General features: G+C 40.0%; 2 protein-coding genes across 3 annotated transcripts in view; one reads left to right on the top strand and one right to left on the bottom strand.

Moving 5' to 3' along the window:
• The window catches only part of MATR3 (matrin 3), a 30,727-nt gene extending 13,915 nt beyond the window's left edge, over positions 1–16,812 (bottom strand). Inside the window, exons 1-4 of the mRNA XM_079970227.1 lie at positions 16,615–16,812; positions 9,553–9,652; positions 5,513–6,567; positions 490–551 (exon numbers count right to left, since the gene is read on the bottom strand). Of these exons, the coding sequence (XP_079826353.1) occupies positions 490–551; positions 5,513–6,406 (956 nt within the window). The 5' untranslated portion in view covers positions 6,407–6,567; positions 9,553–9,652; positions 16,615–16,812. The remainder of the gene's footprint in view (positions 1–489; positions 552–5,512; positions 6,568–9,552; positions 9,653–16,614) is intronic.
• A 5,836-nt stretch (positions 16,813–22,648) lies between these two features.
• SIL1 (SIL1 nucleotide exchange factor) overlaps positions 22,649–25,638 on the top strand; it is a 73,083-nt gene continuing 70,093 nt past the window's right edge. The window contains exon 1 of one of the 2 annotated variants that reach the window (XM_079969955.1): positions 22,649–22,781. The gene's annotated coding sequence lies outside the window, so the exon portion shown is untranslated. The remainder of the gene's footprint in view (positions 22,782–25,638) is intronic. The other variant, XM_079969956.1, reaches the window with a different exon arrangement.

Below are 25,638 nucleotides of genomic sequence, written 5' to 3'. Positions count from 1 at the left end.
TCTCCATAGCACATTTCAGAGGCACATGGGAAAGGAAAGACATGGGAAGTCACCGTGTAAGCAGACTGCCATAGTTGACTATCACCTGTAAAATGTTTAAAAGTCTGGTGAAGAGCCCCAAGTCCATAACCAACCACCCACATTTCTTTGTAATATTAATATGGACCTCACCCCCAAATAGTTAATTATGTAGATGTCAGTCAGATGTGAAGGTTGGGGCTTTTTATGCAGCTATTGTACCGCTTTGCCAAAAATGTCAGTATAATATTCTACAAAAGATAAATAGCTTCATGGAATGTTTCAAACAAATTTAAAATAGTACGCCAAGTGTCAGCTTGAAGATGCGATCTATTCTTGTTTGTTGCTGGAACAGTTTGAATAAGCTAATTGTTTTCAAACTTTGTATATTGTAACTTTGAAGTTTCCTGAAACAAATATACATTGCAATTACAATGAAAAAGGGACATTTAAAATCATTTAGATCCATACATTTCCAGGAGAAGTTGACAACGTCGACTGTGTGTTGCTCCATTGATATGCTGGTTCCACTCCTGCAGCAAAAGTACAAAGTCAAAATTATCGACAACAAAGTTATTTTAAGACTTACTTCAAACACCTACGGAATCATTTGCAAGTCAACCAAATTCTCACGTGTAAGTGAACGAATGCCTTTATCTTAGAAGACTTGTATCATGATCAAAAGGGTACCAAAAGTGTCATCCAAACAATGAAAATCAGAACTCCAGTGTATTCTGCAAAAAGTGTAAACCTGAGCGTTAAATCAGCCATCTAACTATGCTATCCTATGCATGTATCCTCTGAAGTAAGTGTTCAGTGGTGCTTTTGCCCAGGTAAGTGCACAAAAGAGACAAACTTTTATGTCCCTCTTTTTGACATTCAAACATCAGATTAGTTTGTATCCAATTGTGGCTTTGTGCCAGTTGGAAGCACGTTAGGCAGCCAATTCTCAGCGAGCCCCTGTATGTGCTGCAACCCTGCATAGTATCAGATACAGTTACAGAGGGTCCCCAACTCTTCAGGAGACAAGGGGAGCTGAAGTGGGTGAATGGGAAATACTGAGTGAAACTCATTGTGTGTAAACTGAAGTTATTCCCCACTTGTGCAAAGCCACTATTGGATGGAACCTACTGCTTATGAGTTTTGCATTCTAATGATTACAAAAAGTTGGAAAAGGAGCTATCAGGATATAGAACAGAAGATTCAAAGAACCCACATTCTGGCCATCCTTAACAGACTTTGATGCAGCGTACCTGAAGATACATTTTGAAGTTATTAAAACTTGTTTTCAATGCAAGTCTAATAGAAGGCTGCCTTTTGTTGGTGTAAAATGCTTCTGCAAAAGTACATTTCCACTAAGATAAATAAAGGTAAAGGTAAAGGTACCCCTGACCGTTAGGTCCAGTCACAAATGACTCTGGGGTTGTGAGCTCATCTCACTCCATAGGCCGAGGGAGCCGGCGTTTGTCCACAGACAGCTTCGGGGTCATGTGGCCAGCATGACTAAGCCGCTTCTGGCGATCCAGAACAGCGCACGGAAACGCCATTTACCTTCCCGCCAGAGTGGTACCTATTTTTCTACTTGCACCTGATGTGCTTTTGAACTGCTAGGTGGGCAGGAGCTGGGACCGAACAACAGGAGCTTACCCCGTAGTGGGGATTCGAACTGCTGACCTTCTGATCTGCAAGCCCTAGGCTTTGTTGTTTAGACCACAGTGTGATCAGTGTCCCTACTAAGATAAATAGTTTGCTGCATTTCCAGGCTGGGGAGGAACAACTGAATACTGTGGCTGCTGCACAGAACAATACTTTTAGGAGAAGAAGGAATAGAGATGCAGCAAGAGGGCACATTCCTTTCATTATTTTCAAGACTCTGCTAGTAAGATAGCATGCCTTATTTTGTGTTGTATCATTCAGAAAACCAGCTTGTAATGAAAAGGAGAAAGAATCACATATACTAATCATGCTTTAACATTAACCAGTTCCTTAACTAGCTTTTAATTCCCGTTTAACATTAAAGACTAAGACAGATAGCCATAGGTAAGTGACCAGGAATGGTATTACCATATTTACATGAATGCAATGCACCACTGAATGTAATTTGCACCTAAATTTTCAAAAACCTTGAAACCAGAAAAGTATTTGCTGGCAAATGTAAATGTGGCATCAAATCTAATGCACACCCTAATTTTCGTGATGTAATTTGGCCAAAAAAATGTGAGTATTACATTTGAGTAAATACGGTAACTATCTAGATAGGTCTGTGGCAGGGGTCACCAACTTGAGAAGCGGCATAAAGTACAATACTGGCCCCTGCAAACCATAGGCTTTTTTTTTTAGGACATTTGCAATCAATGGCAGATTCATGAGAAGCAATGTGCTACAGATTCATGGGTACAATTTCTCATATTCAATGTTTTTTTTTTGCAATCATAAGGCATTTAATATATAAACTTTAAAATACAGAAGGCCTACTAAATCTTATAATTTCACACACAATTTAAAGTGAAAGGACGTCAACACTTGATTCCCATATAAAACAGGATACCTCGCCCAGCTGCATCAACGCCAGCATTCAACAGACCGCCAGACATTTGTGTCTGATTACCAAGCAGAGGATCCTGAGTAAATGGGAGTTTTCCTGGTTCTTTCTTCAATTTGATGAAGCACTCCTGACTAACCCCACTACAGATTATATTAGCAGTGATATTTGATTAACAGAGGTAAGGAATAATTAACGTTACTTCCCACCTCTCCCTCCCAAGAAAAGATAAAACATTCTTCAACAGCCACAGCCTTTTCCCACTAATGCATAAGTAGTTCATCTGTTTGAAACAGTTGAAGCTTTTCTTGCTCTAATTTAAATATCCCAAACTCTACACAGAATTTTTTTCCAGACAAACCAAACTGTTGAGTGTCAAAACCTATTCATTCCAGATTCCCAAATCCTGCTTACTAAATTACTATTATTTTTATTTTTATTAATTTTGTATACCATCGTCATCCGAAGATCACAGGGTGGTTCACAGCATAAAAATACACAATAAAACCACAGAATACCTAATAAAAAGCTTTCTTCAAATAAAATTTGTTTCAATACTGCACTGTTCAGGACTTAGAAACTCACAAGATTTAAATCCCAAGCCTGAAACACTAGAGCTTGTGTGTGTGTGTGTGTGTGTGTGTGTGAATGGCTAACATCTGAAATTACAGCAAGATGTTTCTTCTAGTCAAAACAAGTGTAAACAAGAAGCTGTCTGCTGAAGTGTGCAACTAGACATGACTGGTGACATCCATCTAAATCATACTTTGAAATCAATGGCCCAGAGCCCAACAATTTCAGTAAGTCTACTCTGAGTATGACTAACACTGGATATCACCCAATAGACAGACGACTGGATCTTTCAATTTAAAACACACACACACACCAGACATAAAGGGGTGTGTGGGTGTGCATGCTTATCTGATGAATGGGGAAGGGGAGCCCTGATGAAAACTGTCCACAATGACGAGATGGCACTTCAGCAAATAAAGTGCTGGGTGGGAAGATAATTAATTCCCCTCTTCCAGCTATCATATGTAATCTGGCCCCATGGAAGGCACGCCCGGAAGCTTGGCTATGTGTTTTTAGCTAGATCAGTCTCAAATGAATTTATTGTATTGTCAGTGGGGTTTTTTTTTTTTAAGATGACAGATACAGTACTTAAAAAACCTGATTCATGGCATGCATGTATTAAGAAATTTCCCATAATTTCACATGCTGATTGCATAAGTGCTTCCACTTACAAAGTTAACTTTAAACTTCCAGAAAAGAAACAACAACAACAACAATAAATTAAATTTGTATACTGCCCTATACCCACAGGTATATAGCGGGTCTAACATAACCTATGTTAGAAGATTTCCCCCTTAAAATGTGTCCCTCTCCTCAGCAGGACTGTTCGCACTAAGGAACAAAATTAGCTCTTAATTCTAACAATACAAAGGTGTTCTAACATGCATTTTTTCTTTCAATGATACAAATTTTATAACGTAAGTCTTCTTCAGTTGAGAACAAATTGTACTGCATATTGATTTCTGTCTCCTCAACTTTTAGCAACATCTTTCCATTAAGGTTTTTGTTTTTTAATCAGTGCTATAAAAGCTTTAACTGCTTTAAACATTTAACAATTAGCTGAATTCTGCATGTAGAGTTCAGAATGTATAACCTTTGAATTAATCAATGAATATACACTGTGGTGAAATTATAGACTTTAATATGCTGAAGAGAAATAGATGTTTTGAGGAAAAGAGCTTTTGTCCAGAAGAGTAGGTTTAAGTGCACAATGGAACATCACAAAAATGCCATTTTAAGATATTTTCTGTTGCTAGTGTTTTAAATAACTGCATCCTTTAAACTTCTGTAGATCTGAGATTCACCTCAGTGTAACCCATAAAGACTTCAAATTAGGTATTGTTGGTAAGGAAAAAATATGTGAATTTTGATATGTAGATAATCAAACAGTAAATAAGATGAGCAAATACATTTCATTTTTTCACTATTGCTAAAACAGATTTGTTTCATAAAGGTATTTTCTGAGAATGCAGTTAGTGGCAACCCAATGAAACCAACTTAAGAACACAATGTGCATGCTTACCTGGAATTCTACGCATCATGCTTTAAAAAATAAAAGCAAGGACAGTATCCAATTGACAAATAGATGACTAGTTTGTAAAACAGAAAATCTGAATACAGCTACACTAGGACACCTGCTATTTTGTTCAAGAACCTAATTACGAAGAATGAAGTTGGATCAAAATTTTAACAAGGAAGTAATCTTATAAGTAGAGAATGCCAACAAGAGCATGATATAGCACAGCAGCAGACTGATGTTTCTGAGATTTTAAAAAGGGATAGATGCAATAAGTAGTAATAAAAAGTGACTCTGAAGTGTTTAAGAAGGTTGTGAAAGGGGAGGATAAAATGAGAAGTCTCAGACACAGTATGAAAACAGTTTTTAAAGTGACTTTTAAAAAGAATGAACTCATTTAAAAATGTGAGCTGCAATCCTATAATTCTTTTCAAGGACTCTACATTAAGCTTTCTGGCTGGCCATGGACAAGAGGAAAAAAAGCAGAGTTGTGCAAGGACGTATCTTAACTACAAATCAATCAGCAATCAAGACAGATGGGAAGGAATGCTGAATCTAGCCTCTTGAATAACTGCAAACCAAAATGAAAAACCTCTGCACCAAATTAAGTTAAGAGACTATGCAGATGCAAAATATAAAATAGACTAGATGATAACTGACCTGCAGTTAAGCCATATGGGTGAAACAAATATTAATGTAAAGCCCTGGTTTAATGTGTTTGCTAATGACGCCCTGAAAATAAACCATGTATCAAACTCTTTTGAGTCCTTTGTGCAAGTCATCAGAACATAGAAACTGAGGCAAAGAAACAAGCAACAGGGACTACAAAGTAAAGAAAAATAAGCATCTGATGCTTAACTCACCTTATTGGAATGAACAGGCAAATCACAGATAGAGCACAGATGGGGATAGACCTTCGGTAAGAATCCATGGAAGTCTTCAACATTGCTATCTGGAGGAGCACCTCTCTTTTTCTCAAAGAGAGATCTCTCAGGGCCGCGACCCATCCTCTCATACTCACTGTCAAATTTACGATACTTATGCGAGGTTTCACCATAATAAGAGTCATCCCTATACCTTTCTCCATCTCTTAATCTGTCATCTTCATAATCCATTCTGTCATAAACAGACTCTTGAGAACGACTTCCATGATCATAGTCAACCACTCGGTTGAGACTAGAACCACGATCATCAAAGCTATCTCTTCTAAAATGCCTTTTCTCTTCCCAATCATCCCTAGGAACTCTGTATGGTGGATCCCGTGCAGCTGATCTGCCATCTCTACCATAACTCAGTGAAGGGCCTTCTTCAGCTCTCCTCCTTTTAAGTTGCAGAAGTATTTGAGGCAAGTTTTCAGGAGTGATCTTGTCCTCAGGGTAACGACTCAGTTCATCTAAGTCTCTAGCAGACAGACCAAAGCTGGCCAGAATGTTAGTGGCCTGCTCGGCATCTCCGCGGTGCTGAGAAGACAGAGAGAGTGGGCCTCTACTTCCAATGTTAAATATAGACTGTAAGGCATGGGAAGATGCACTAGCAGAAGACAGTGCACTATGAGATCCTTGTTGATTCAATGAAGAACTCATTCCAAGATTCATTAAGCTAGCAAGGCGTGCAGTACCCTGGTTCATCCTTCCAAGAGATGCTGGCACACTTAAAGACTGAGTAGCAGCAGCAAGAAGGCCTATTCCTGCAGACAGGTCACGTCCATGACCTTGGGAATCCCTACTTAGAGATGACTGGTGGAACGACTTGGACATTGCTGAACTATAGATTGTCTATTATGGATCAAACGTGAGAGATGTCTGAAAAGAAAGCTCACACTAGAAAGCTAGGTAAACTTCACTTCAAAAAGGTAACGCCAAGAAAAGGGATCAATAATGACTGTAGATCTTCTTCAAGCTGAGAACACCAGACAAGTCTGTAGAAAAACAAGCAGTTTTAGTCATAAATCCCTTTATGAAGATGCAGTTTTAAAATGTATGCATCATGTTGATCTAAAACCAATTTAAGATCTTACATGGCTTTTATTATGTAACGTCAACAGACTGAAGATGCAACCCAGAACCCTATTATACATAGCCCTCAGGTGAAAATCTAGCTTTCCCCCCAGATAAGCACCAATTGTTGCCAATCAATGTGCACTTTTGTTTTGATGAGAAACTGTTTTCAAGCACTGGTTGTACAGAACCGTCTGTTTTCAAGCCCCCTATTGAATAGCAGGGTGCATACATCTTATGTTACTGCTCTGGATTCCAGGAAAAAGACAATACACCAGTCATGGAACCAAGAAATGTAACTCAAATTGTTGAACATTAAGCCTATAGAGGAAATGAGAGCAGGAACTTAGGAGTGGCTGATATCTGGACATGTGTCTAATGAAAGAGTTACTAAGTGAGACCAAATAATTTACACTCAGTAGAACTGAATTAGTACTATAAGATTTTTGAAGGAAAACAGGTTTAAAGTTTGGTAGAAGCACACAAGACCTCTCATTCAAGTAATAGTTTATATGTTGTTAGTACCACATATGAACTGTACCTGCATATTTTTAACATTACATGGCACATTAGTCTGCACTAAGATTTCAAGCCAACCAAGACCAGACCTCATTAATACTTGAACTGGGAAACTACAATTTTGTTTAAAGAAGAGAAATGCTATGGCACTATTCCAATCAAGCAAGTTGTTCAACTGTTATCTTTCAGATGAGACTTGACTGTAAGCTGTAGCCACAGGTGGTAGTAAGTTTCCCATGACATGACTATTTTTTTAACAAGCCCCTTTTTATTCTTGCAGTGCTTATCTAGGTCTTCCTATGCCAACAGTGAACATTAAGAAGCCCACTTGTCTCTCTACAAAGTCATCTTACAAGAAGAGAAGAGCTCATGAGATTTTTCTAAAGTACCCAAGAGTGAAAGTTTTATAAACTTCCACAGAAAACTGAGGCCTCAAGTTACTCAGGCACTTCTGAAAATCCCACTAACTGCAGTCTTATAATACTGAGTATTCTACCTACAGAGGAATAGTTTAGGGATGGGCAGAAGACTAATGAATGTTTTCCATGGTCAGTTTTCTCCAATTAGCAGGGAAAGATGACAAAACCTTCAGGCAAGTTTTAATGAAATGTTCATTTTCTTAGAATTACCTATTATGTTTCAGTCATAAGTGAAAATGTTTTACTAAAGATCTGATTAACTTTGATAGTGTTAAGACGCTAAACCATACAGATGGATATTTATATTGCCTGAAAACCTGTATTACATGCACTTTTATCACCTGAGAAGAGATAGCACAGGGACTATTTTAACACACAGCTCTCAAACACTGTGATGTAAATAGTTACTTATCGTTAACTGATTACCAGTTGTGTCACTATTATAGTAACGAGAATTTTCACTGTAACGTCCAGTTACATTTTGTCAAATTGAGTACCATGGGGGTGGGGAACAATTGAAAAGCATTGATGCAAGTGTAGAACTAGAAGGATGGTCCAGATATTGCAAGTGCAGAGCAGATGTCAACAGAAGTAGAAGAGAGAGCAAATGTCAAGTGAAAAGAATACCATCCATACCAGTGGCAAAACAGAAAGAATTTCTGAGCAAAACGGTATTCTAACAAGTGTGCATGAGGTGCTGGCAATCACATGCTCAGCAACAGCATCACACACAGTTTGAACAAGAACTTTTGTTGATCACAAGAAAAAGTTTTTCAGGCTTGTAAACAACCACTAGTCTATTGAGCAAGTGACTCACTCCCAGACTAGTAGGTGCCAGCCACAGTAGATGAATTATAAAGATCACTACCAAGCCCAGTTAGCGTTCTGTACATATGTGGATTATATAGCCAGCACCTTCCCTTGCAGAAGCAAAGCAACTGCTTGTCTTTCGGATTCCGTTACCTGCGATGACAGAGGTCAATTGGAATATTTGTAATTTAATAGCTCACCACCTAACTTCCCAGAATCCTGCTTGATCTGAGACTTAAGTCATCAGCAAAGGTTAGTAAATAACTATGGGTTGTAGGCAACTAACCTCTATTCAGAGTAGAACTATTGAAATTTATGAACCCAAGTTAGTCGTGGCCATTAATCTCATTGGGTCATTTACTCTGAGTATATATTAGCTGACTACAACCCTATTAATTTCATGTATAGAGGTGTCTGTAGTTAACAAACTGGCTAGAATCAAAGAAAGGGGCCTAAAATCCACACATTTCATCTTTGTAGATGCGCATGGGTCATCTACAGTTATACAGTGACGTAGGAAGGCTCTGCAGATACATAGGTGCCCTGCAAGATTTATTCAGACAGAACCTTGAATTAGAAACAAGATGCTGGGACAATGCACTACAAGGCCTGACTTGCATTAAGCCCTGGAGGGTGCAGTAGACCTGCAAAGCCCTACTACCAAAAGCTCTTTTTGATAAAATGTAAACAGGCTCTTTTTTGGAAGAAAGGTGAGAGTAACCATAGAAGCCTGATATTCAAGTTCAGTCATAAAGGAAAGGGATGTCAACCTTTAGATTCAAAGACATGAAATAAACAAACTTATTTTAAAACAGTGCAAGTCTGAGCCAATAAGCACTTTTCAGGTGTTTCAGCAGGCTGGTGTTCCTTTCTGTAGTGTGGATGACTACTACTCGGAAATTACTTCAAGGTAGGAACACCGCCAATTGTGTGTTTTTCTTTGATTTTTACTTTTGCAACCCCAGAACAGTTCCTTAAAGGCCTAAAATAAGAACATTATATGGATTCTGAGAAGTATTTCAAGTCCACATATAAATGGGCAGACTTATTTGCAAGGCTGGTTATGTTCCTTACAAAATTCAGAACTCTACATCTCTGATTTGAGTTAGCTGCTGAAGGTTTTGGACAGTATCAGACCCAGGAGCATCTGAAGAGTACCTCCTGACAGAGTTGGGCTGGACAGCAGATGGTTTCACTGCACAGCCTGGTTTCCACACAAGGAGCGACTGCTCAGGCTTATTATGAAAGCGATGTTAACCTACAAAGAAAAAGAAGATATGAGAGAAACAAGCCTTAAAAACAGAACACGAAAAAGAGGTAGTGCATTGACAGAAATTGAGTTGGGGAAGAGGGAATAGGGACAATAGGGACAATACCCCCATAGAAATAGGGCCAATGCTACTTCTCTTTAGTTCAGCTAACAGTGCAATCCTAACCATATCGTCTCAGACGTTTTACTGAATTCAGTGGGGCTTGCTCCCAGGTAAGAAGAGTTGGAATACAGCCTAACTGTATTTTGAAACACATAATTAAGGAATATGAACTAGAAAGAAATTAGGAAGCTATCTTTAGCATTCTTACGGGTATTTCTTCTAGTATCCTAAAAACAGGAAGGAATGATAAGGCTATCAATGGCTACTAGTCATACTGGCTTACGTACTTCAGTATCAGAGCAATCTCTCTAAATACCAGGTGCTAGAGATCACAATGGGAGAGGACAATTGCACTCATGTCCTGGTTATGGGCTTCCCACAGGCACCTGGTTAGCCCCTGTGATAACAGAATGATGGACTAGATGGGTCTCTGTCAAACCCAACACACTCCCTTGAGAAAGGAGCTGCTAAGCTTATGCCAGCATGTCGTTTTCTCCACTTTTTCAAGTTTAGAATCTGATTCAACTTCTACATCGCAGTTTCACCATCTCATATGAACAGAAATCTTGAGGTAGTAGTAGTAGTACTTGAATCCCCAACAAATTTGAATACAGCTGCTGTTAAGGGGAAGCACTACAGGGTAAACTGCAAAAAATACTTGTCTTACAAGAGATGCAAGCTTTTATTGGGAAGTCTGTCAAAAACAAGTAATTAGAATTGTGATGAATCTACATGGCTCAGAGCATGCTGGGGTGTGAATTCAGGCAGAGAAAGAGGCAAACACAAATAGGAGGCCAAATTCTCTCCCACGATGAATGAAAGTAGTCCACTGCCAGTATTTAGGTACTCTTTTGGTCAAGTGTCATGATGGAACCTTACGCCATTTAAGGTTCAGAAGCAAGGGATGCAGAGAAACAAGATCTTCATGTGGTGATTCAGTCCCTCTATTAGAGAGATCTCTAAAAATATGTTTGAGAACATAAAATACACCATTACCATCACCTAGCAAAGGATCCTGGAATAACATCACTAGATAGTTTTTAAGAACCTGAAAAAGAGATGCATCACATAAGTGGGCCATTGCTAGTAGCTGCTAGAATAGAACTGGCTGAAAACTGGAAAGTGACAACTTCATAGGAGCAAAATGTACAGAATAATATGAGCATTTAATTACAAGAAAATTTACATCTCAATGGAGTATGAGACAAAGATAAATTCTATATAGCATCATTTTGTCTTATGCAAAAAGAAAAGAAAAAAGAGAGGAAATGCTCTTCAGAATACAGACTAACTTAATATTGTCAACCTTATATATTTTATCAAATCTTGCATACCATAGGGAGCTATTTTGAATTGTGCCCATTTTAAAATGGGAATTATCAATTGAGATTGTATCTTCTATATGTGATATGTATGTCTCTGTGAAAAAGAAACTCTGCATTTCACATGCAAACACCTGAATTTACAGCCATATTTTTTAACCATAACCATCTGTGCGTTTCAAATAATTATATGCGAATGTTTGTAAGTTAAACATAATCAAGAACATTCAGTTCTTTCTTCATCTGTGGCACAGCCCTTTCAAAGGAGGTTCAGATCAACTTAAAAAAGAATCCAATAAAAACCAGCAGTAAAATAGTAAATATAAATAAAACCAGCAATTAAATTATGCTTAAAAGCCCAGGCCAGCCATAATCAGTTAAAATTAGATGCAAACAACCAGCTTTTTAGCATCCATTTAAAAACAATTAAGGTAGTAAAGTTCACTTCCTGCAGGAGCAAGTTCCATAATGAAGTAGTCAATAATGGTTAATATTCAGAATATCTATTTAACAGAACTGTAAGAAAGCCTTGTGCAGAGCAATTCTTGGCTTTTAGGCTGGAACCCTAAAGGTAAAGGTAAAGGTACCCCTGCCCGTACGGGCCAGTCTTGACAGACTCTGGGGTTGTGCGCCCATCTCACTTAAGAGGCCAGGGGCCAGCGCTGTCCGGAGACACTTCCGGGTCACGTGGCCAGCCTGACATCGCTGCTCTGGCGAGCCAGAGCCGCACACGGAAACGCCGTTTACCTTCCCGCTGGTAAGCGGTCCCTATTTATCTACTTGCACCCGGAGGTGCTTTCGAACTGCTAGGTTGGCAGGCGCTGGGACCGAGCAGCGGGAGTGCACCCCGCCGCAGGGATTCGAACCGCCGACCTTTCGATCGGCAAGTCCTAGGCGCTGAGGCTTTAACCCACAGCGCCACCTGCGTCCCAGGCTGGAACCCTAGGGACAGCCTAAATGCAAACTATTAAAAAAATTAGCTACAGTAAAATAAGTGTGTAGATTTAGTGCAGTCTAGTGTGTGTCTATTTCTACATTAAGCCCATGTATATATTTACCAAGAATTACGCAAGGCTAGAAAGCAATGGATTCTATTTAATTAAAGACTTGATTTGCTTCACAGATGCCTCAGTCCCTTTAACAGAAAACTAAGGTAGTGATGAGTCTTAGCAAAAGTGGAGCCAGAATACGGTCACTGTGAAACAAGAGGGAGAAATCACAATGCTCTGATGAACTGCAACATATGCAGAAAGGCTACTAAAAAGTTAAGAGACCTCCCCTTATAACTCAATTGGGACCTCCACAAGGGACAAGATGTTTTGAGTGCCAGCTGGAAAACAAAAACACAAAACTGGTTGGGAGTAGAGGGGAGAAAAAATGGTTTGCTTGTAGTATCCCTGAGCAGGCATATTCCTCTTAGGGTTTCAGGATACACAGTAACATTCAGTGTATCCTCAAGAATTCTTGGTATTCATCTGGCTCAATGAAAAACAGATGAAGTAGTGCAGCCTCCTGATGAGGAAAACAAACAGATTTCCTAAGAAAATGATCCAATCATTCACTGGTATGCCCTCAAACTCTCCACTCCCAATCAAAATGCTTGTTTCCAAGCCAGTGGAAGACCATTGCTCTCTGTAATCCCAAAATGTAATCTTGATCCTCCCACTTCTTTGACCCAATTACTAATATGTAATTTGGTTTATTCAAACCTGTGAAGTATGGGTAACCAAATGTTGTCTCAAACCCAGCACCCTTGATAACCAAAAAACACAGATGTAAAAAGATGAAATCTAAAAAAAAAAAATCAGAAAAATGGCCCCTCCCCACAAAAACAAAGGAAAAGTTGGATATTCTGGAGTAAAGCTGAGCCTTGTTGAGGGAAAAAAAACTTTTTCAGAACAGAGTAACAAGAATCTGCACAAGAAAAGAAACACTGAAAGTGGCAAAAAAAACTTCAACGTAGCTGTAAGACAAACCTCAAACTGGCGCCAAATAGATATTACTGAGTTGGAAAAATACTTTTTAGACCGTCTATTGAAATTTCAGAGAATGCTTTGCTGAAATGCTTTGCTGAAATAGAAATTTCAGAGAATGCTTTGCTGAAATAGAATTATTATGCTTGGAAAAAATATTGTCAAATCACCTATACCATTGTGGTATTCTATTTTTATGCTGCACATCGTTTTGTTATACGTCCTCTGAAAGTTTAGTTGAGAAATATTTAAATAAGTAACGGGCGCTTTTTGACCTTCAATTAGCACCAGTGTGAGGTTTGCCTCATGGTTGCAAGTGGCCTTGAGATTTACGGTATACACTGTACTGCCACTGCTTTCCTTAAAAAAATACGTAAGAGGTAGGAGGAGTATCAGTTTTATTTCATCAAAGGCCAGGGGAGCAGTATGTACTTGGCATACAATAAAAACTACATAATGAAGCTGCCCACACTTCTGTGAGGAGGGAATTCCACAGTTTAGGGGCTCCAACAGAGAAGGCCCTCTCTTGGACTGCTATGCACCCCAGACCTGGGTGACAGAACTCCCAAGAAGGCCATTTGAGGTGTTAAGAGAGGGATGGACGCAGTGAGATATTTGGGGTCTAAATTATTTAGGGCTTTAAGCACAAATGTGAGCACCTTGAATTGGACCTGGAAGCAAATTGTCAAGCAATGTGACTATTTTAAAACTGGAGTTAGATGAATTCCCAACAGAACCCCAACAAGTAAAATTCAGACAAATCAAGGCCAATATTAATAGCATTACTTTTCTTTGTTATCTTTTGGTATGGAGTTTTTAGTGACATACTTATTGCATTTTGTATTGGCACAAGAAAAACCTGCAATTTAGATGGAAATGAACCCATGAACCAAGAGTGCTGGAGACAGTAAAGCATATACTTAAGATACACACACCATAAACCAAGGCATATTTATTCAGAGGTACTATTATTTTATTATTTATATTGTGCTTTTCCCCAGATTGGCACTCAAACTGGCTTTTCCATTCAATGGGATTTACCAGGCAAGCAGCTATCACTAGGGAGAAAGGTGGAATAGAGTAGATGATTATTTAACAAAATTATTATATCACTTGATTATATGAAAACCTTTTAAGAGAAGTTTGCAAAAGTATAAAACACCGAATTTATTTAAGAACATTTAAAATATTATTGAAATCAAAATTTGATAAGAGAGATGATACCACACTAGATCTTTCCTCCCATCCCAACATATTCATATCACATTATAAGTAGGCCTACAAGCTGGAAACAAAGTTTGATCTAGGAGATTGAACTGTTATATTTAATTTCTAAGAATGAAACACATTTTATTTTTAGATGCTACATCTTCAAGAGCATCAACTTAGAAAAGCCATTCCTCCTGTGTGAGAAAAGGGAGAATGCAAATGGCAAAGGGAGAATGCAAATGGCAAAGACAACGCTAAGCATCAATTTTTAGAAACATGTCTATTAAAATGGTTAATATGTTGCCTGATTTAACCAGGGAACTTTTTTTAGCTGATTAATATTTAACCAATTCAACACTGCAACCAAAGATGTGGGGTGGAAAATAGCACCATTGGAAATTTTTCATAAAATTTAACACAATGAGAACACACTCTAGAAGTCAAATTTGGCTACTGTAATGGATACAATACTAGCCAACTCAAAAACAAAGATGTAGAACTTTTTCAGGCCAAATCTATATTTATGCTCACAGCTCTTCAGGGTTTGGAATGTTAATTTTCAGTGCTGCATTTAAAAATACATATAAATGTATGACACTTTTATATTGTTATATCTTAATTTTCATTACTGGGGCTTTCAAATATTTATATAGAATGTAAATTTAACAAGATGAACAGACGTTTTAGTTTACTGTATGTAACTCAGACCTCTTATCAAGTATGGGCAACGGAGGGAAAAATCCAAAAAGTCACACATCTCTGGTTGCAGATATTACAGATTGCTAGGAGAGTAATCAATCAACTCAAAATAGCCAAGCAGCTTTACATAAGCATGTTTTTCATGAAGATTCTGACCACCATGTAGTAAACTGCATGTATGAATGGTTGCCATTTTGATTTTAACAGTTCTCATGAGACATGTTGAGTATGCAAATGTATTTATAGATTTATAGATTTTTAAAATCTGGAGAAGGGCTGCAAATATAGCTGACCAAGATTAATTCTCAACCAGATGGTGAATGTGTGACCAAACATCTGCTGTTTTTCTGGGCACAGGAAGAAACTAGAATGAGGAGAAAGGTTCTAGCTTGGGAAGCTAGCATGTGACAAAGTAGGATGTATACAATAATTAAAAAAATGGTAGTGGGGTGCATTGTTCCACTTTGTAAGCTCCCACCTGCAGTCTTCACTGTTTCAGTGCAGAAGTAACTTGGCTATCTCAATGTCGACTACAATGCATTTTACTAGGACTATTGTAAAATGTACACTATGCTACATTGGAGGACAGTGACTCAGTAAACATTGGCTTCTTTGTGAACGAAGTTAAGTTTGCTTGATAAAAACCCAGTTTACCAAGCACACTGCGTGACGAAGAATCAATGGTATTCCTTGCTGCGAAGACGTAACAGCTTGCAATTATTCAAATATACCTCAGGCGTTATTATAGCTGAAAGCAGCAACTTCAAAATAATATCCGGGTCCTTTAATGATTACTTAGTTAAATATGTTAAGTTAAATTAACTGAAAATAGCTTGCAGATACTTAATTGGCTTAGGATTTTATTTATGTTAAGGGATGAATTAATATGTTTAATTTCATAATGTGAAGATCTAAGGATGTTAATGTTTAAGTTAAATTTTATAAGAACAGTGATTTGGAAAACCGTTAAAAGGATATGCAATGTAATTCAACCAAGGGGAAGCGAGGAAGTTACTTAACAATGTTAATAAGTATAATTTTCAATAAGGCTATGATTTATGTTTGTTTGTCTTATGTGTTTGTTTATAATGTTGTGAAAACCAATAATTTTTTTGTTGTTGTAAAAAACAGCAACAAAATATCCGGGTCCTTTGTGGATGGCGTTGGTCAGAGGACCCAGAAAAAGAAACACTATGTGCGACCTTTACCTTTAACCAGTTCTCAGCAGCAGCAACTAAGCTGAAGACACCATTTTTACGAGCTGCGAAATAACTAGATTAGAAAGAGATACGAGAACTATCCATGGCGAGAGAACAAAAAGGCTGCCAGAGGCGGAAACCAACGGATAAAAAGGCATTTTCGCCCAAGACCCGCGCATGCGCAACATGCCCGTCTCCGACTAGGCCCCACGGTTTGTCTCGCGCCCGCGCATGCGCACGACCACTCCTCAGGCCTCGGCGCCATGGCCTCCCCGGCCCGGCCCGGCCCGAACACGCGCGGATTATTCTCCTCAGGTTATAGTATAACGCGCCCTTTCCCCCACCCTCCGTCCGTCTTTTCAACGGTTCAGCTGGAACGGTGGAAAAAAACCACCATTTTCTCGGCCTGACAGGAATAGGCCCAGGCCGCTCGCCCCTCTCCTACCTCAGAAAGAAAGCGAGCCTCTCACGCATTTGCGGTCGTCACCACGAACGTAATGGGAGGAAAAGGGACCCCCCTCCTTCAGAAAATAAAAAAAAGACCCTCCACAAACGAAGCTGCGTAAGCGTCGCCCCCACAACGCTTGTAGTAGACCGCTAAGCCGCCTAGCGCATGCGCCGTCCGGTCAGCGGAGGACGGTTGTGCGCATGCGCTCCCCCAGCGCGAGAAGCTACGCACTTTAAGCTGCTCCGCCCCCCTCCGCGCCTATCGCGAGATGATAAAAGGTTTCCCCGCCCCCTTTCCCGCACTCTCGCTTCCTCGTTCTTGAAAGGGTAAGGGATCACGTGGGTCTGATGACGTGTTCGGCTGTTGGCTTTTGTCTCTAGTAATTGTATTCGTAGTTCATTCGAATTCAGACTAGGGCATTGTGACACTTTGGCTGGTTCTAATATTACATTTCCTTAAATTATCAAGAGGGTGTCCTTTAACGCGACCTTTATATGTGCTTAAGCGGAACTGAAGACTTGCTGTTTTCAGTCTTCCCCAGGATTGCAGCTTTAAACAGGAATCTGAAAGGATATTGTCGTTGTTTAATTATTATTAATTAAATTATTGTATTAATAATTTCAGTTCTAAAGACATTGGTCATAACATTATGTTTGCGGACTGGGAACAGTTGTGGACCACTGGTATGAAATTCACGGCATGTAATGCCTTAAGAGTGTAGCACCCTGCTTGTGGTTTACGCTTAGCTGGAATGAAATATTCAACGCAGCAATGTTGTTGTTGTTTAGTCGTTTAGTCGTGTCCGACTCTTCGTGACCCCCTGGACCAGAGAACGCCAGGCACGCCTGTCCTCCACTGCCCCCCGCAGCTTGGTCAGACTCATGCTGGTAACCTCGAAAACACTATCCAACCATCTCGTCCTCTGTTGTCCCCTTCTCCTTGTGCCCTCCATCTTTCCCAACATCAGGGTCTTTTCCAGGGAGTCTTCTCTTCTCATGAGGTGGCCAAAGTATTGGAGCCTCAGCTTCACAATCTGTCCTTCCAGTGAGCACTCAGGGCTGATTTCCTTCAGAATGGAGAGGTTTGATCTTCTTGCAGTCCATGGGACTCTCAAGAGTCTCCTCCAGCACCAGAATTCAAAAGCATCAATTCTTCGGCGATCAGCCTTCTTTATGGTCCAGCTCTCACTTCCATACATCACTACTGGGAAAACCACAGCTTTAACTATACGGACCTTTGTTGGCAAGGTGATGTCTCTACTTCTCAAGATGCTGTCTAGGCCTGTCATTGCCCTTCTCCCAAGAAGCAGGCGTCTTTTAATTTCGTGGCTGCTGTCACCATCTGCAGTGATCATGGAGCCCAAGAAAGTAAAATCTCTCACTGCCTCCATTTCTTCCCCTTCTTTTTGCCAGGAGGTGATGGGACCAGTAGCCATGATCTTCGTTTTTTTGATGTTGAGCTTCAGACCATATTTTGCGCTCTCCTCTTTCACCCTCAATAAAAGGTTCTTTAATTCCTCCTCACTTTCTGCCATCAAGGTTGTGTCATCTGCATATCTGAGGTTGTTGATATTTCTTCCGGCAATCTTAATTCCGGCTAGGGGTTCATCCAGCCCAGCCTTTCGCATGATGAATTCTGCATATAAGTTAAATAAGCAGGGAGACAAAATGCAGCCTTGTCGTACTCCTTTCCCAATTTTGAACCAGTCAGTTGTTCCATATCCAGTTCTAACTGTAGCTTCTAACTGTAGAGATTTCTCAGGAGATAGATGAGGTGATCAGGCACTCCCTGATCTAATATTACATTTCCTTAAATTATCAAGAGGGTGTCCTTTAACCCGACCTTTATATGTGCTTAAGCGGAACTGAAGACTTGCTGTTTTCAGTCTTCCCCAGGATTGCAGCTTTAAACAGGAATCTGAAAGGATATTGTCGTTGTTTAATTATTATTAATTAAATTATTGTATTAATAATTTCAGTTCTAAAGACATTGGTCATAACATTATGTTTGCGGACTGGGAACAGTTGTGGACCACTGGTATGAAATTCACGGCATGTAATGCCTTAAGGGTGTAGCACCCTGCTTGTGGTTAACGCTTAGCTGGAATGAAATATTCAACGCAGCAATGTTGTTGTTGTTTAGTCGTTTAGTCGTGTCCGACTCTTCGTGACCCCATGGACCAGAGAACGCCAGGCCCTCCTGTCTTCCACTGCCCCCCGCAGCTTGGTCAGTCTCATGCTGGTAACCTCGAAAACACTATCCAACCATCTCGTCCTCTGTCGCCCCCTTCTCCTTGTGCCCTCCATCTTTCCCAACGTCAGGGTCTTCTCCAGGGAGTCTTCTCTTCTCATGAGGTGGCCAAAGTATTGGAGTCTCAGCTTCAGGATCTGTCCTTCCAGTGAGCACTCAGGGCTGATTTCCTTCAGAATGGAGAGGTTTGATCTTCTTGCAGTCCATGGGACTCTCAAGAGTCTCCTCCAGCACCAGAATTCAAAAGCATCAATTCTTCGGCGATCAGCCTTCTTTATGGTCCAGCTCTCACTTCCATACATCACTACTGGGAAAACCATAGCTTTAACTATACGGACCTTTGTTGGCAAGGTGATGTCTCTACTTCTCAAGATGCTGTCTAGGCCTGTCATTGCCCTTCTCCCAAGAAGCAGGCGTCTTTTAATTTTGTGGCTGCTGTCACCATCTGCAGTGATCATGGAGCCCAAGAAAGTAAAATCTCTCACTGCCTCCATTTCTTCCCTTTCTATTTGCCAGGAGGTGATGGGACCAGTAGCCATGATCTTCGTTTTTTTTATGTTGAGCTTATCCAACATATCCAGGCATATCCGCAACTGAGCGTCCTTTCGGCTTTGGCCCAGCCGCTTCATCAGCTCTGGATCTACTTGTACTTGCCCTCCGCTCTTCCCCAGTAGCATGTTGGACGCCTTCCGACCTGAGGGGCTCATCTTCCAGCGTCATAACTTTTATATGCCTGTTGTCTTTGTCCATGGAGTTTTCTTGGCAGGGATACTGGAGTGGCTTGCCGGTTCCTCCTCCAGGTGGATCACGTTTGGTCAAAACTCTCCACTATGACCTGTTCATCTTGGGTGCCCTGCTCGGCATAGTTCATAGCTTCTCTGAGTTCTTCAAGCCCCTTCGCCACGGCAAGGCAGTGATCCATGAAGGGGGGTTCTAATATTACATTTCCTTAAATTATCAAGAGGGTGTCCTTTAACCCGACCTTTATATGTGCTTAAGCGGAACTGAAGACTTGCTGTTTTCAGTCTTCCCCAGGATTGCAGCTTTAAACAGGAATCTGAAAGGATATTGTCGTTGTTTAATTATTATTAATTAAATTATTGTATTAATAATTTCAGTTCTAAAGACATTGGTCATAACATTATGTTTGCGGACTGGGAACAGTTGTGGACCACTGGTATGAAATTCACGGCATGTAATGCCTTAAGAGAGAATATTATGAAAATGATTTACAGGCGGTACATGACCCCAGTGAAGCTTGCAAAAATCTATCACTTGCCAGATAATAAATGTTGGAAATGTAAAGAGACTGAAGGTACATTCTTTCACCTTTGGCGGACGTGCCCAAGGATTAAGGCTTTCTGGGAGATGATCTATAATGAAATGAAGAAGATATTTAAATATACTTTCCTTAAGAAACCAGAGGCCTTTCTTCTGGGCATGGTCGGCCAATTGGTGCCAAAGAAAGACAGAACATTTTTTATGTATGCAACAACAGCAGCAAGAATACTCATCGCAAAGCATTGGAAGACACAAGATCTACCCACCTTGGAAGAATGGCAGATGCAAGTAATTGACTATATGGAGATGGCAGAAATGACTGGCAGAATCCGAGACCAGGGAGAAGAGTCGGTGGAAGAGGATTGGAAGAAGTTCAAAGACTACTTGCAGAAACATTGTAAAATTTATGAATGTTAAAATGATGTTGGATAAAAAATAATATGGCATTAGTGATAAAGTTAGAAAGAGTATGCAAAAATGAATTAAAAAAGGGTGAAAGATTAGAGTTATACTATGTCAAATTTAAACAACACGGTATAAGTGATTAAGCTATAAGGAACATGCAAGAGTGATTCGTTATATAATTAACAATGAGAATTGAAAGAGGGCAAGGATTTGCTGAACTTGATTGGGTAAATGGGAACACAAAAAGGGAGGTGTGAGGAAGTCAAGAAACAGAGTTAAACAAGTATAAAGTTAAAAATTGGATTTTTTCTTTTTTCTTTTTTCTATTATCTTATTGTGTATTTTTCTGTTTATTTTTTCTGCATTTTTGCTATGTTTGTTTTCTTATTTTATGTTGTATGTATGTATGTGCTTTTTTGTAAAACCTTAATAAATATTTTATAAAAAAATAAAATAATTTCAATTCTAGACCACATTTCGTCTGATGATTGCAAGGCAGTTTACAATATAAAATCACAAAAATACATACCATCGGAAAAAGCAAAATAACCCACCACCACACAGATTAAAAGGCCACAGGTTGTTTAAATAAGGCTTGTGAAAATCAGAGAAAATTGTAGAGTTGGAAGGGACAAGAAGGGTCATCTAGTCCATCTAGTTGGAAGGGACAAGAAGGGTCATCTAGGAATCTTTTTGCCCAATGGACCCTGAGATTAAGAGTCTAGTGCAGGGGTCAGTAACCTTTCTCAGCCGTGGGTTGGTCCACCATCCCTCAGACCATGTGGTGCGCCGGACTATATTTTGAAAATAATAATAATGAATGAATTCCTATGCCCTACAAATAACTCCGAGATGCATTTTAAATAAAAGCACGCATTCTGCTCATGTAAAAACACCAGGCAGGCCCCACAAATAACCCAGAGATGCATTTTAAATAAAACAATACATTCTACTCATGGAAAAACACGCTGATTACTGGACCGTCTATGGGCCACATTGAGAAGGCCATTGGGCCAGATTTGGCCCTCGGGCCTTAGATTGCCTACCCCTGGTCTAGTGCTCTACTGACAGCTATCTCATCTACAGTAATTATTATTAATTTTTGAAGTGGAATTTTCTGCCTGGCACCTAAAGGTATGTGATGGAGGCACCAGGCAAGCCTAAGGAGAACATTGCACAATATTTACCGGGAGTGAGTCCCGCACAGGTCAGCAGAACTTTTTTGCAAAGCGCACGTGGTTACGTTTACTACGTTCGCGGTTCTACTTAGGATTAAAGTAACAGCGATGTCTTTTGAACACAGGGCTGGAGGAAAAGATTTCCTCTCCCCAAGGTAGTTCGCCTGGCGCCTTCACTATACACCTTTAGGCACCAGGCGAAAACGTTCCTTTTTAGGGATGTTTTAATGTTTGGTGATTTATTGTATTTTTAATATTTTTCTGGAAGCCGCCCAGAATGGCTGGCAAAACCTAGCCAGATGGGTGGGGTATAAATAATAATAATAACCATAATAATAATAATAAGGCCTTTGGTTGACCCGATTGACAGCCAACATCCTATACTCTTTTAAAATGTGGCTCTTTTTGGGGGTGTGTATGTTGTTATTGGGTCATTGTTCTTATTTTGATTTAATAATAATAATAATAATAATTTATTTATACCCTGCCCATCTGGCTGGGCTTCCCCAGCCACTCTGGGCGGCTTCCAAAAAAATATTAAAATACTGTAATACATCAAACATTAAAAGCTTCCCTAAATTTAATTTAATAAATAAAATAAAATAAAATAAATTCCCTAATTTAATATTTTGTAATCTTTTCTGTGAACCACCCTGAGACCTCTGGGTATAGGGTGGTATATAAATTAAAAAAACAAAAGAAAACAAAGGATGATGGAGCTGCAGTCCCACAACAGTTTGAGGAAACACGGCACGGTCCTCTCTAGTTCTTTCTTATATCTGTGTCAGCCCCCGCCGAGGGGGCGTGGCTTCCGCTCGATGGGCGGAGCCAGCCACTCGCCCTCCCGGCCCCTTAGCGACGAAGGCGAGAGGATGGTGGGTGACGCGGCCGCTCCTGATTGGCGGAGCGTGTTGCCTTAACTTTTCCCTAGTCCTCGCGGATCGGAGGAAGCGGTTGGTCTTGGAACTCGCGCATCGCAGCATCTCTCCCCGGACGCACTGCGCAGCATTCTAGTCCTCAGTGAGGTCTTGTTCCCAAACTGCGCTGCAGGTAGGAGCTCAGAGTCTGCTGCGGGGCTGGGCAGGGGCTAAGGGCGCTCCGGTTATGGAGGGACCTTTTTGGGAGCCCCTCTGCCTGCTTAGAAAGCCAGCATTTCGGGGTGGGGGGTGAAGAGTACCCTATGACCCTTCTCCTAAAATTAAGGTTTTCTCTTCGTTTCCACTTCCATAATAACGGCGAAGTTTTCAGTATTATTACTATGAGCCCCGTTGGCCTTTTAAAATAACTCACAAGTTAGACCAAGGCATATAAAGCTGATGGGCTAGCTCAGTGGGTAGAGCGTGAGATCTCAGGGTGTCGTGGGTTCGTGCCCCATGTTGGGCAAAGTAATAATAATAATTAATCATTTGTTATTTATATCCTGCCCATCTGGCTGGGTTTCCCCAGCCACTCTGGGCGGTTTCCAACAAAAGATTAAAAATACGTTGAAACATCGGTCATTAATAATAATAATTTATTATTTATACGCCGCCCATCTGGCTGGGTTTCCCCAGCCACTCTGGGCGGTTTCCAACAAAAGATTAAAAATACGTTAAAACATCGGTCATTAATAATAATAAATTATTATTTATATGCCGCCCATCTGGCTGGGTTTCCCCAGCCACTCCGGGCGGCTTCCAACAAAACACTAAAATACAATAACGTATTAAACATTAAAAACTTTCCTAAGCAGGGCTGCCTTCAGATGTCTCATAAAAGTCAGATAGTTGTTAAATAATAATAATAATAATAATAATAATTTGTACCTCACCCATCTGGCTGGGTTTCTCCAGCCACTCAGGGTGGTTTTCAACAAAATAATAAAATTACCATAAAACATCAAACATTAAAAACTTCCCTAAACAGGGCTGCCTTCAGGGAAGTTTTTAACGTGTGATTTTACTGTATTTTTGGTTTTTATGGAAGCCGCCCAGAGTGGCTGGGAAGGCCCAGCCAGATGGGCGGGATATAAATAATAAATTATTATTATTATTATTATTATTATTATTATTATTCTAAAAGTCAGATAGTTGTTTATCTCTTTGACATCTGATGGGAGGGCGTTCCACAGGGTGGGCGCCACCACCAAGAAGGCCCTCTGCCTGGTTCCCTGTAACCTCACTTCTTGCAGGGAGTGAACCGCCAGAAGGCCCTCGGAGCTGGACCTCAGTGTCTGGGTTGAACCATGGGGGTGGAGATGCTCCTTCAGGTCTACTGGCGAAAGGTTTCCTGTATTTGCAGGGGGTTGGGCTAGATGACCCTTGGGTCCCTTCCTTCCTTCCTTCCAACGCTCCAGATTCTCGTGGGGATTTGATAGTAATAAGGAGAGGATTGGGTGGCTGGTGTAGAAGCATCTTTGTGCCTTTTACATCTCTGTAGCATCTCTATTGGGAAGGAAGCCGGGGGGGGGGGGGGAGAGTAGGTGGTGGATAAATAAGGGTTTTGCCTAGCATGCTTGTCTTTTTTAAAAGGAGCCCATTCTCTTTATTTTCTGCATGGTGACTGGTTGGGTGTTTGACTGGTCAAATGGCAGTCTAGTATTTTTAAAAGCACAAAACGGCGCGTGGAACTGAGAAGATACTATTCAATTCGTCTGGAATTTATTTATTTTTTTAGTAGCATTTATACATTTATACCACACACTGAGAGGATGCTATTCAATTAGTCTGGAATTTATATTTTAGTAGCATTTATACATTTCTACCACACACTGAGAGGATACCATTCAATTAGTCTGGAATTTATTTATTTATTTAGTAGCATTTATACATTTATACTACACACCTTAGCCAGAAAAATTCAGCGAGCAACTTGCAGATCAATAAAAAATAACATCCATGCTTAGGTTAATTACCAAAAAAACAACCTTTTTGGTGTGAAATAGTGACATGAACTTTAAGTACAGTGGTACCTCTAGTTATGAACTTAATTCGTTCCGGAGGTCCATTCTTAACCTGAAACTGTTCTTAACGAGAGGCGTGCTTTCGCTAATTTTTATGTACCTTGCTTGTGGTGGCTTGTATTTTTCTTAACTTGCAGACTCACAGTGTATTTTCGGCCCTTAATTTCATGATTCCTGCATCTAGAATTAACGGGCAGCTTGGTGCTTGATGTTTGTGTGTGTGTATATTACTATAGTCATTAAAACTTGCCTCAGTAATTGGATTTTCTTATTCTGCCCCTGCCTGGTCCATCAGCATTCTTGTGAACATGTGGTACAGTTCTGGCATGTCACTAATTTTTGAAACACATTGCTTTTTAATGATATAGATATATAGAGTAACTTGCAACAGAATTTCAAAAAACCACACAATTATTATTATTAATTAAATTCCTATACCGCCCTTCATCCGAGGATCAAGGGGTGGTTTACAGTATAAAAGCACAAAAATACATAACATGGTAAGAAATGAAAAGAATAACCTTACATACACAGTTTAAAAGCCTATAGATTGTTTAATATGGCATCATAGATGCAAAATGCAGAATGCCAAAATGGTAGTGGCATAAATATCAACATTTAGATTTTGTTTGCAGAAGAGCACTGTACAGGATTCACAAGGCCTAGCAGAATAAATGAGCTTATATTAGTTGCCTCAAGTTGAAGGCCGTTAATGGAGTGGAAAAGTTTTGCTTGAGTAGCTATCCAGATGTTGGTTTTTTTTTCATCTACAGTAATTATTATTATTTTTTGAAGTGGAATTCTTTGCCTGGCACCTAAGGGTATGTGATGGAGGCACCAGGCAAGCCTCCCTAAGGAGAGCATTGCACAATATTTACCAGGAGTGAGTCCCGCACAGGTCAGCAGAACTTTTCCAGAGCGCACGTGGTTAAGTTTACTACCGTATTTTTCGCCCTATAGGACGCA

Source organism: Podarcis cretensis (assembly GCF_951804945.1).
Source record: "Podarcis cretensis genome assembly, chromosome: 3".
Lineage (NCBI taxonomy): Eukaryota > Metazoa > Chordata > Lepidosauria > Squamata > Lacertidae > Podarcis > Podarcis cretensis.
The sequence above is the reverse complement of the archived record's forward strand: the minus strand, read 5'-3'. Positions and strand labels throughout refer to the sequence as shown.